This window comes from Magallana gigas, chromosome 6 (genome assembly GCF_963853765.1).
Source record: "Magallana gigas chromosome 6, xbMagGiga1.1, whole genome shotgun sequence".
Classification (NCBI taxonomy): domain Eukaryota; kingdom Metazoa; phylum Mollusca; class Bivalvia; order Ostreida; family Ostreidae; genus Magallana; species Magallana gigas.
In genome coordinates, this window is record NC_088858.1 from 29,346,624 (window position 1) to 29,358,635 (window position 12,012).

The following is a 12,012-nucleotide window of genomic DNA, read 5'->3' on the forward strand; positions in this document are numbered from 1 at the left end:
TTTCAAATTCAGGTCACCAGCTTTTTGACTTAATACTATATATATAAAAACTTACTGAGTCTTTTCAATCAAGTCAATTAATTCGTTCCAGTCTTTTTCAGCTTTCTTTTTCTGTTTCTCAAGTTCTGCCTGCTTGTCATGAGGAAGAACTGATTTTGCCATATTAACTCTAGCTGCTGCCAGGTCTTTCTTCTTTTCCCCTTCATTCACACTTTGAAGTAAATCCTTAAACAAGCAATGAATTGTCTTAAAAAATCTTTCCATGAACATTTATGAAGTCATCCATATATGTTGACTGCAATTTTGCATATATGCATCTACTCATTACTATTTCAACAGCCAGTGACATGAAGTCCAACATGTTCTAATTTGGTTAATACTCAACACGCTCAAGAGACAGTAATTTTCATGATATCAAATATCTACTTTTTGGCTCCAAACTATCATGCACCATTTCTAAGTCAATTTTAGTTAGATATTAGAAATACATAATTGTCTATGAATTCACTTCTATCCAAAAATTAAACAATGAAATTATGCTAAAAAGACGCAAAAGTATGCCTGTGAAACTAATGCATCATCTGTTACTCACACATCAAAACTAAATATCAAGTTATAAGAAAGGTACTGATGAAGGCTTTACAATTATCATGTCCATTTATGAAATTGTCTCTATTTCAGTACCTTATCCAATTTCAGTTAATATCAAATGCAATTCAAAGCAAAGACAATAACTCATGTATATAGTTTTTTGCTGTAAACTTCAATTCCTATAGAATAAACTCCATTTTCCGTTTATGATTATAACTCACTTTAACTGTGGCTAGTTTGGCCTCCATGCTGTACCTATCCCCAGCGATATCACCGCACCAAGCCACTTTCTCTTTGGTTGCATTGATCCATCGCTGCTCTTGGACTTGAGCATCTTGGCAATGTTGCTCTAAGGAAGCTGCCAACAGATCTGCAATCTTATCACCTCGGTTCTTCACAGCTTCATATTTCTTCATCAAAACTACAGCATCTTTGGCCAGGTTTTGAGTTTCAGCAGACTGGTACTTGTCTTGTAACATTGTGGTTTTCTCTATGAGTGCATCAAAGTTTCTCTCTCTGACGGCCAATTCTTTCTGAAGTTCCTGTTTCAACCCAATACAATATTTACATGTAATTTTGTGAACATTCAACAGAGATATTACAGCTAGTTTTCCTCATCCGTGTTCTTTCCTTTTTTTTAACAAAGTTCAATAAAAGAATATAAGTTATAACAAGTGTTGAAAGTTTTGAGTCCTTTTACAGCAATAATAAGCTCACAATTGCAAGCTTTAGTTTTGTCAGAAATTCAAAATTTATAACATACCAACTTAACATAGTGTGATTTTGAATGACAGCAGTCATCAATGGAATTTGAGGTGTATGGATTCACAAATTTAAAGAACTAAACAGGAAGTGAAAATAATTGGACATATCCTGGGAAATTGATGCATTATTATCCTGAGAAATGTTGGTTTTCACATTTCTTAACTTCCAATTTTTTATATCTCTCTCGATCAATACATACATTACCATTCTAATTGCCTATGATTGATATTGTTTACAAGAGCAATGCAAGGTAAATTTTAAAAAATACTGGATATCTAAAACGCTATGTACAAATCGAACTAACATTGTTGTAAACTCCAGATTGTGCCATATAGTGCAATACTCAGACTACTTTAAGTTATGGAAAAATTGTCATTTCATTGTTTTTGTGCAAAATTGGCATTAGAGTTTTTAAACGAATACTTTAATTGCTAACCAAATTATTATACAAAATCATATAAGGCATATATTGTTACTTAAAAAGAATATCCTACTTACTTTACAATGGGCTAGTCTTTTAACAATGTCTGCATCTGATCCAGAAACATCGTCACAATGTCCGAGCTTGTCTTTCATCTGGTTAAGCCATTCAGTCTCCTGTTCTATTGCTTTCTGTAGGCCCTCTCTCTCATCAGAAAAGTTAGCAATGACATTTTCTAGTTGGCCAGCCATGGCTGTAGCATTATCAAACTGGTCTTGCAGAGTTTTGCTCGCTTCAGTCAGAGAAGGTATGGGTTTGCTGTTATTAAGCTCCTGCAAATCTTGCATTTTCTGCTGAACTTCATGCAAAACATCAGTGTAGTATGGAGATTCATCCTTTATAGAGAACAAATTCATTGCATTATCAATGGAATCATGAAGTTTACAATTATGCATTTTATTTCTGCTGGAAATAATAATATATTTCCATGGGCGATAAAATTAATACAGTATTCATTTTTCCCTCTAACTTTTGCAAGAATTAAGAATTTGAAATTAGTTTAAATGATTGAATTTTTTTCCAGTTCGAACCTTGAATTTCATAAGACATGACTCCACAGTAATTGCATCATCAAAGTTTTGGAGACTATCCTCCAGCCTGGTTGACATGGTGTTGAGCCAGGATTCCACCTCCTCCTTCCCAGACATGATCTGATCCCAGCAGATTAACTGGGCCTCCAGATTCTCCTTGTGCTGCTCAATTACCTTTTTTTAAAGTTACAATTCATTAGTAATTGATCATTTAACAATTAATCAATGATATAACAGAACTATAAAAATAGTTTAGGACCTGCTATAGCACTTCCAAATATATGTACTTTCAATCTTAAATTTATAGTTACAGAAATGAAAGGTTTATCTGTCCTCTCATCTCAACAAGGATTCAACAAAATAAATGTTATGAATTCCCAAAATTGGATTAAGAAAAAACAATCAAGTTAATTTTATTAAGATAATTATATATGACAAAATTGGTTTGATAAACAGGGATTTTGGCAAAAAAAATCAATCAACATTTTAAGTGCATGTGGCGGTTTACCTCACTAGAAGACTCCCATTTGTGATTGACAGAATCAAGATCCTGTTCTAAAACAGTCACATCAAAGTTCGGCACATTCTTCAGATCCTCCAACAGCTGCAGACCTCGATTGTTCATCTGATCAAGCTGTGTCTGGTTAGCATGTAACTCAAACTCTGCATTCTGTTACAACACATGAAAAGAATGATAATACTTTCATTATTTTCAACTGATTTTTATTGTTGTCATATTTCTTCAATAACATGAAAACTGGATTTTTATTCTACAACTTATACACTTCAAATTCTTTATAGTTATTCCTTTCTAATTAGACTAATATGATTGTAAATAGTAACAACTTGCCTTGTGTTGATCGAGAGCCTTTTTAACCTCTGGTTGAGATTTACAGGTGATATCTTGCTTGACTAGAGGTGTCACACTTTCCATGACTCGACCAACGTTCTGTTTAGCATCCACATACTGTTGCCAAAGGTTGGCAGTGCCACTGTACTGCTGGTGTTTCTGTCCGAGTAAGTTTGTGAGATGCTCCCATGCCTTGCTTATCTCTGACAAATGGCCTTGTACAGAGGATCCCCGTTGATGATCAGAATTCATGATCTGGCGACCAAGTTCTCGAAGCTGTTCATATTCTTGACTGTGACTATACAGATCATCTCTGGCATCCTGAAAATAACGTATGAAAATCACACATCTAAACTTGTATGCTTTCAAAGTTTCATTGAAATAATAAGCATGTTTTATCCATATGTCAGTGATGTATATTTGATCTGGAGTTAAACTTAAGATTGTTGTAAAGCAACAACCTTATGTCATCAATCATAGCTGCATTTTAAACATGACATAACAAAAGATTGCCTATCTGGGTATGATAAAATATAGCATGTAGGGTTCTTAATTGTGTAATGACATGTATTAAGCAGTTAATGTACAAAGCATGAATAAAAATCTTCACTGACCTCAGTCTCTCTGACCAGCTCCTTCAAACCGGACAGGCTGGAGGCATTGACGGCTGCTCCACCCACCCTCTCGGCCAGTTCTTGTAGCTCTGCCCGCAGACTATCCTTTCTATTGCCAAACTCCTCCCACAACTGAGACAACTCTGATAAGTGTCCCTGCTTGGTCTGAACATTGGCACAAACGTTGTCACACATGGCCTCCAGATTATGTAACTCCGAGTTGAAGTGCAGTGTTCTCTGTGTAGCTCTGTCTTTTAGGACTAAGTGGGCTGATCCCATCTGATCATCCAGTTTGTTGGCCTGCTTGTTCCAGGGTGACATGGATTTTCGAATGGCTGCAACTTCTTTATTTATCTTGTCTACTTCATCCTGCTGAATTTCAGGAGAAGCCAATTTGGCTTGCAGCATTTTAAGTTTGGCCTGAGTGTCTTTGTGATCTGCTGCATATTTTGACCAATTTTCACATATCTCTTCTCTGTTTTTGATTAAGTCATCTAATTTGGTGTAGTTTTCCATCATGTGATCATAGCGTTCACGTAAAATAGCAGCTTCATCTTCTGGACAATTTTGAATCAGATCTTTAAATTCTTGAGTCAACTGACTAAACTTTGGTTCCTGTGCCTCACAGTCCTCTTTTAAAGCCTGTATGTCATTCAAGAACAAAATAATGAAGTAATATTATGAGACAATCAATTAAGCATTTACTAAAGATGTTTCAATAAGGTTGTTGTTTTTTATATATAGCCATCCATATACTGCAACTCGTTATATCTATATCATATAATTATTATAATTACTGAATTTTGAAAAATTCCAGTGAATTTTATGAAAAAAAAAATATAAAAAGAGACAAATTTTCTTCTCCTTCTTGCCTTCAATTTTAACTGCATTTCCGGAACTTCGTCTGCATATATTTCATTGCCACTGTCTAGCTTACGTTGAGATTTCTTCAACCATTTTTCAAAGTCCTGAAATTGCCCATAAAACTGTTGCCTGTGTTTAACAGCATTAAGAAGAACGGCTTGTCTCTCTGCTGCACTCTCTGCTACATCAGCATATGCTGTTTTGACAGCATCCAGCTTTGACATCAAAGCTTGAGTTCCTTCAGGTGATGCATGCTGTTTGACCTGTTCAAATTGTCTCTGAAGTGCATTCAGATGAGGCTGCTGACTTTTGATTTCCTCTTGCAAATTCTGAAATTAAAAAGAAGTCCAATTATTAAAAAGAATGAGTGGGGATAAGAATGATGTTATTTGCAAAAATACCCCATATCACAATATATTCTGTACATATAATCATGTCAACTTATAGATTCCTCAACTTCCAACCCTCGGCTATAAGAATGCTTTTACATGATCTGGGGTAATAAAGACATTTAAGGTAAACAAATCAGGAAACATGAATTTCAAATATTTAATGATTATACCTTGGAAAGTGCTAACTCATGTTCTAAAACTTGAACATCAGTTGATGAAACATTTGGCTCCTCAGAGAGCTTGTTCTGAAATTTTTTGAGAATTTCATCAAAATTGCTGATTTCTTGATCAAAAGCTGACCATGCACCATACATTTTGTCTGCCTTGTGACTTCTGTCTTCTGAACTACTTATGATATTATTCCAGCGTTTCTGTAGAGCTTCGATATCTTGTTGCATGTTTGGTTGTTCCATCAAGTAACCAGCCTCTGTGTTTAACTTTTCAAATACTGGAAATTGTTCTTCACACTCATGAACAAAAGCCTAAAACAGAAGACAGTAGATTATATATAAATTAAGATATGGATGTTTTTGATACAGGCATCTAATATTAAATCATGTAATAGTCGATTGCTTGCCTGATGCAACTCATGTATGTCTTGTGCCTCTTCAACAGAGGAACATTTTGGGAGTTCGGTTGCACAGTATTTTTCGGCCTTTTCTATCCAAGGCATCAGCTGCTGGTTAAGGTTCTGGTACATCTGCCAGTGGGCTACACTCCCCGTTAAAGCAGAGCTGCGATCCTTGGCCCGGGAGCACAAACTCTCCCACTGTCTTCTGACACTTGATAACTTAGTTTTAAGGGCAGAAGTTTCACGAGACCTGAAGTTTTGAGACATTCCCCTGGCATCTTTTTCCAAATTCTCCAGGGTTATATGGTTTTCTGCTACTTCACCAGCAATTGCCTGTAATTGTAGCAATAAAAACAAATGTGAAGAAATGTGTTGAAAAATTGCTATAAAAAGAAAGCTGGAGTATTTAAAAATGATTTCAGAACAATAAAAAGTTGTAGTGTGAATAATGCATTATCAAAACAATACCTTTGCTTTTTGTAGTTGCTGTTCTGGAGAATCAGATTTGTTTTCATAAACCTCATTCAGTTTTGCTTCTTTTTCATTTAACCAATCACAGAAATGATTTAGACGCTTGTAGTATTCTGTCCACTTAGCAATGGTAGATTCTAAATCGCCAAGTTTTGCACTGAGTCTGGCAGAAACACTATCAAGTCTTTTGTCAATATCTGTCATCTCGCCTTTTAGCGGTCCTCTCCTCTCACGGCTAGCACCACTGCAGAGAGCTTCATTTAGCTTTTGCATATCTGATAAGCTGCTTTTCAACTTTGTTAATGTCTTCTGCATTTCCTATTTGAGAATATTGAATTGAGAGTTAAACATGTAAACATCTATCTAAATACCTACCGGTAAATGAATTCTTAAAATATTTAAGGCTACATGTATAGATAATTAATGTATGAAATATTTATTGTTACATTAAAAGTTTAAAATCATAGAATTCTAAAATGTAATTAAAAAAAGAACAATCAAAGGCATGTTCAATAAACCATTAGTTCATTACATTATATACACAACTGCTATACCCCTAAAAACATTCTTCTTCATAGTTCTTAACAACAATAATTCAACTGGTCTAACCAATTCAATGAATTGTACCAGCTAATGAACTGTCATTTGATGTGTTTTAAGCACATTATCTTGCACTAACCTTTTTGGAATTTAAGTCTTTTTCAGCCAGGTCCTGTCCTGTGGTAGCAGTTGGTTTCTCTAACTCTTTCTCTGCCTCTTTTAAATACTGTAGCAATTTCTGCTTTTCAGTTTCATATTGCTCCCATTCTTGGACTTTTTGCTACAATAAAATAGCGTATTTTCTATATAATCAAGGCCTTCCATTCAAAGAAAAACCTTATTGTTTCCATGCTGTATCTTATTATTAGGGTCTTCCGTTTGCAACAGGATGGTAGACAAAATATCGTAAATTTGCTCAAAGCCATTTATATTTGTCCAGCACAAAAACCGCCAAAGCTCAGTGGGGCTTAAAAATTATTAAAATATTAAAAATTGGACAGAAGATTTGCTCATAGTGCAATGAGATTGCATCTACTTTAACATTATTATCATTAAGATTAAGAGATATAAAAATAATTGCTTATTTTGATATTATACTTGATAAATGTGCAGAAAAATAAATATCAAAACTATTGACCACAATTACAGTTACCAAACAAAAGGCTCTATGAATCTAGTATGTTTCGCTTTACCTTTAGTGCTTGGTGCTTAGCCTTGGCTTTTTCGTTGGTCTCTTTCCATTTTTTATCTAGCTCAGAGACTTGCTGGGCAACAAAAGTTGGTGCATTCTTTTCCCGCTGCAGCTGTTTGCCTGCTTCTAAGTCTGCCTGAACATTGTGCTTCTCGGACTCAAGCTTCATCATGATATTCTGCAATTATAAAAACAAGCAAGGTTTTTCAAAATCTATACAAACTTGCAAACACTGTTCTTATCAATACAAGGTGACAACACAAAATCACAAATATGAAGCCTGTCTTTAACAGCATAATTTAGGAAAAATCTAATGCATTTGAAAAGCAGAATTTAAAAATGTTTGTTTGTCCTGATCATTTATCAATCAAAATATGAAAAGTTTGAAATTAAACTTAAAACTTCTTTAAGGTGGTATGAGACACCTCCATGTTTTATCAAAATAAACAAAAAAACAAGTGTGATTTTTATAAATACTTTCTTTCCCAAAATTTGCATCTAAAAGAGTGGCACAGTGGGTTATAGGGATCACTACAAATCAGTAGTCACAAGTTTGAATCCTGCTGGGGATTTTTAAATTTTTATTTTTCCAAAAAATTTTAAAATAAATTATTTTTTAGCTAAATATTGTAAAATTTGAAAATACTAAACCTGTGAAAGTATTTTAATTACATTGTACTTTAATCCACATTAATATTGATATATGTCCCATACCACCTTAAGGATGTGGAAAGAAAAAAGAAATCTCAAGACATTTCATAATTTTGGTTTACACATTTTTAAACAAGTCTTTGAGGATAAGAGAAACACCGCATTCAATTGTAATAAATGTAATATCATATCATATAGCCCAATTTCCATAAATATTCTACAGGATGAGGAGAAAACCTCAGGCAACCGATATGCTAGAAAAAGTTATATGCTTTGTGGCAAAAGAGAAAGTGTGTCTTACATACAGAAATCACACAGTATAATTAATCCAATAGAAGTGTTCACACCATACACCGATTAACAAGACAATATCCTTTTTTTTTTTTTACATATGAAGCACTTGATTTTTCAGCCAAGGGGGGGGAAACCAGGGTAAGCAAAAGAATTGTGGGGGAATAAGTACTTTCATATGAAGCACAAAAAAACAAATGATATTTTATAGAAATATGTGTATGAAACGAGGAATCTTAAAATTTGTACAAAAAAATTGGACATTATCAAATAAAGACATTTCTGAATCATCATAATGCATGCTCTCAACAAGTATGTGAAGGAGAAGTACTAATACATGATAATCCTCTTGCTAAATCTAGGATATATGTTGATTTAAGGTCAGACGACACGTTCCTCAATTTTAGATAACTTTTTCCAGGAATTTGTTAATGGTTTACTACTACTTTGACAAGCTTTCTTGCAAAAAATTAGGGTACCTTACCAGGCATTTCTGCAAAGTACTAGAGTATGCAATTTCCTATATAATCTTCTTGAAAATACACTTGAATTGCTGATATAAAAATAAATACATCTACAACAGAAAAATTCACTAAATTAGAACTATATCTCCGGCGGGGCGGGGCTTTGAACCCACGACCTCTAGAACCTATACGCTTCTGGCAGTGAGCGGCCACGGTTCTAACCACTCGACCATGTACACATATAATCAAATTCAAGTTAATTTTGATCATTTTTAAAGTAATTATAAAATTAATATTTTTTTATTGGAACTCTTTATTACGAGGAGATACAAAAAAGATTCTCGAGGAACGTGTCGTCTGACCTTAAATACACAAACAGAAAGATCATCCCTAAGTAAATCATTAGGCCTTTAATATTACAACTTATCCACCTTTTGTTATTAACTTGTGTTTAAAGTTTTATAACTGTCAAGCATTTGTCTGAACAGAAACTAGACAATGTACATTATTTCAGTCCTTATAAAGATACTAGAGACTAACTGGACTATCCCAAGACATAAAAAAAATAATGCATGCAATTCTACAATTTGCTAAAAACTGTAGCATGTCATGTAACAGGACTTTAAACATTCAAATTTTGATCTATTGTGTTGTATACAAATAAAAGAAAAAGAAGCAAAGAAGCATCACACACAACAAAGAATAAGGAGGGGTCTAATGTTAAAATGTAATATTATTAATTCCTTAGGCTATTTGGAGCTATATTTTCAATTCTAAAATCCTTATTTTAAGACTTCAACATTTTTTAAATGCAGTAATAACTTTAAGGCATATTAAAAACAGGTGCTCAATAATTAACAGGCTAGGATTTTGATTCCATTTTTTAAAAGCTGAACACAGCTTGCATATAGGCAATGTTTTTTGACTTGAGGAGAATCATTTGTAAGAAAATTTAACAAAATTGCCATTTGATGTTTACACGTCTTGCTTTCCACATGGATTACAACATGTCATGCAACAGGAGGCTTTTTCCCATTTTCTGAATAACCATTTATAAAGACAGATTAAAGGTGGTTTGAAAATTAAAGACACACTCCTGAATAAAGGGAAGGTATAAACACAGAATAGAGAAACAATAGCTAGATTGCAATTTGTCACCAAAGAATCCTGTGAAATACTAACATAGCCCTGTGTAAGAAAAACATTACAAAGCATCAGCAACACACTAGTCAATGTAAATGCAGGTCAAACTAACCCTTATAAATTAATTTTGCAGTGACTTAAGTGTTCATTAAATCTTTAAAAAAAAAAAAAGTTTAAAATTATTTTAGTATTCAACAATTGAAATAAAATCTAAACCAAAAAAAATTACAGTTATATGTTATTATACCATCTTTTACAGCATATTAATAACAAGGGGCCCACGGGCCACATCGCCCACCTGAGTAACTAATCAGCAAGCAGCAGCATTTGGAATTAAAAACAGGCTATCCAGTCTAATACAATGGAATCTAATGCACAGTGTGAATCTATTTGTTTCAGCTGATTACAAGTTATCAGTAACAATTCCAGCTTATTCATTCTTGTTTAATTCAATTTAATTATTCTTTTTGTGCACAAACCTATTCAACTTGAGAAAATATAACTTGCAACATTATAATGTATAAAATTACCCAAATATAGAGGAATAATAAAATGGTTCCCTTTCATTAATTACAGGGTGCTTGCACTCGTAATCAAAGAAAGCGAACTGTGCAGCTAGTTTATTGTTTCAATATGCATCTGAAGATTTTGATCCTGACTTCCCGACTTCATTTCACTTCACAAATAATAGTATTTTGATTCTTCAGAAGAGTTAAGTGTTGTTTTCTACCTATTATACTGAGTTAGGATGAGGCCAGTTTGGGACAGGAAGGGGGGATGAATTTTAACATGGGAAATAAGTTTGATTATTCTCAAAAACTCAAATGTTATAATATATGGCATTAATTATATGCATGCATCTTGCCATTTGTTGATTATCAATTGATTAGACTGTTTAAAGTAGGTTTATATCTACATGAACAGTTGTTGAGTCCTACAATGCTCAATATGTAATATGACTAATAAATCTTCCAGTTTCAAAAGTATCTCAATGTTTAACAAAAGAATATCTGGAGAAAATTTTGAATTTTTTTTATTACCGAATCAATTTTTCTTCATTGTCCAAATATATTGTACATGACTCTATAAATCGGATTCTATTCTGGCTATTGTTGCTCAGGTGAGCAATGTGGACCATGGGCCTAATTATCTCTCCTTTAAAAGAGAACTGGCCGTTCATCTGAAGAAACTTGAAAGCCTTTTCCCAAAATATGCTTTGTGTGAAGTTTGGTTGACATTGGCATAGTGGTTCTGGCCCAGTGGTTCTGGTGAAGAAGATTTTTAAAACAACCAACCTTATTTTCACATTTTCTTTGAAGAGGGACTAGCCCAACTGGAAAACCCTCCCCCAAAAGATACCATGTACCAAGTTTGTTTGAAATTGGCTCTGTGGTTAGTTTTTAAAACACCCAATCCTATTTTCACTCTCACCTAATTATCTCCCTTTGAACAGAATGGGCCCTTTATTTAAACAAACTTGAAAGCCTTTCTGCCGAAAAAGCTTTGTGCCAAGTTTGGTTCAAAGTGGCCCAGTGTTTCTGGAGAAGAAGATGAAAATGAGAAAGTTTACAACAAAAACGACGACAGACAAATTTTGGTCAAAAAAACTCACTTGAGCCTTTGGCTCAGGAGAGCTAAAAAAGTATTACTTTGTAATACACTTATAACATGAACCTCTTCTCCAAGCATTTCTCCGCTTCACCACAATGCCATTACTACTGTTATCCACATCAGATGGGGCTTTATAATATGATGGATGCTTACCTCATGTTCCTGTAGGTATGCTCGAGCATCCTCCAGACCATCAATACTGGGCTCATCATTCACTAGTCTCTGTGTCTCATCCAGCCAGTTATTGCGCTTTTCCAAGGTATCTCTGAAATCGTAAGCTTTAGAAAACACAGTTGATTTGTCTGCCACTTTGTTCAGATTTGGCTGCAGCTCAGAGAACTTGGACAACAGGTCAGTCAAGCGCTTCTGTTCCTTCTTTGTGTCTGATTCAGGACTGTCTTCGATAAGTTCATTTAGATTTTCTTGCAACCACTTTCCATCATCTGTCAGTTTTGCCATGTTACGTAGAGCTTTCTGTATAAACAGTAGACA

The 12,012-nt window shown here is 34.1% G+C and overlaps 1 protein-coding gene across 2 annotated transcripts in view; it reads right to left on the reverse strand.

Moving 5' to 3' along the window:
- The window catches only part of LOC105329309 (muscle-specific protein 300 kDa), an 85,710-nt gene that overhangs the window by 52,185 nt on the left and 21,513 nt on the right, over positions 1-12,012 (reverse strand). For both annotated transcript variants that reach the window (XM_066088856.1, XM_066088857.1), the window contains exons 19-32: positions 11,674-11,994; positions 7,362-7,538; positions 6,809-6,949; positions 6,127-6,447; positions 5,665-5,991; positions 5,258-5,569; positions 4,704-5,024; positions 3,832-4,473; positions 3,218-3,538; positions 2,876-3,037; positions 2,368-2,541; positions 1,855-2,172; positions 813-1,133; positions 56-225 (exon numbers count right to left, since the gene is read on the reverse strand). In XM_066088856.1, coding sequence (XP_065944928.1) covers positions 56-225; positions 813-1,133; positions 1,855-2,172; positions 2,368-2,541; positions 2,876-3,037; positions 3,218-3,538; positions 3,832-4,473; positions 4,704-5,024; positions 5,258-5,569; positions 5,665-5,991; positions 6,127-6,447; positions 6,809-6,949; positions 7,362-7,538; positions 11,674-11,994 — 4,028 coding nt within the window. The remainder of the gene's footprint in view (positions 1-55; positions 226-812; positions 1,134-1,854; positions 2,173-2,367; positions 2,542-2,875; positions 3,038-3,217; positions 3,539-3,831; positions 4,474-4,703; positions 5,025-5,257; positions 5,570-5,664; positions 5,992-6,126; positions 6,448-6,808; positions 6,950-7,361; positions 7,539-11,673; positions 11,995-12,012) is intronic.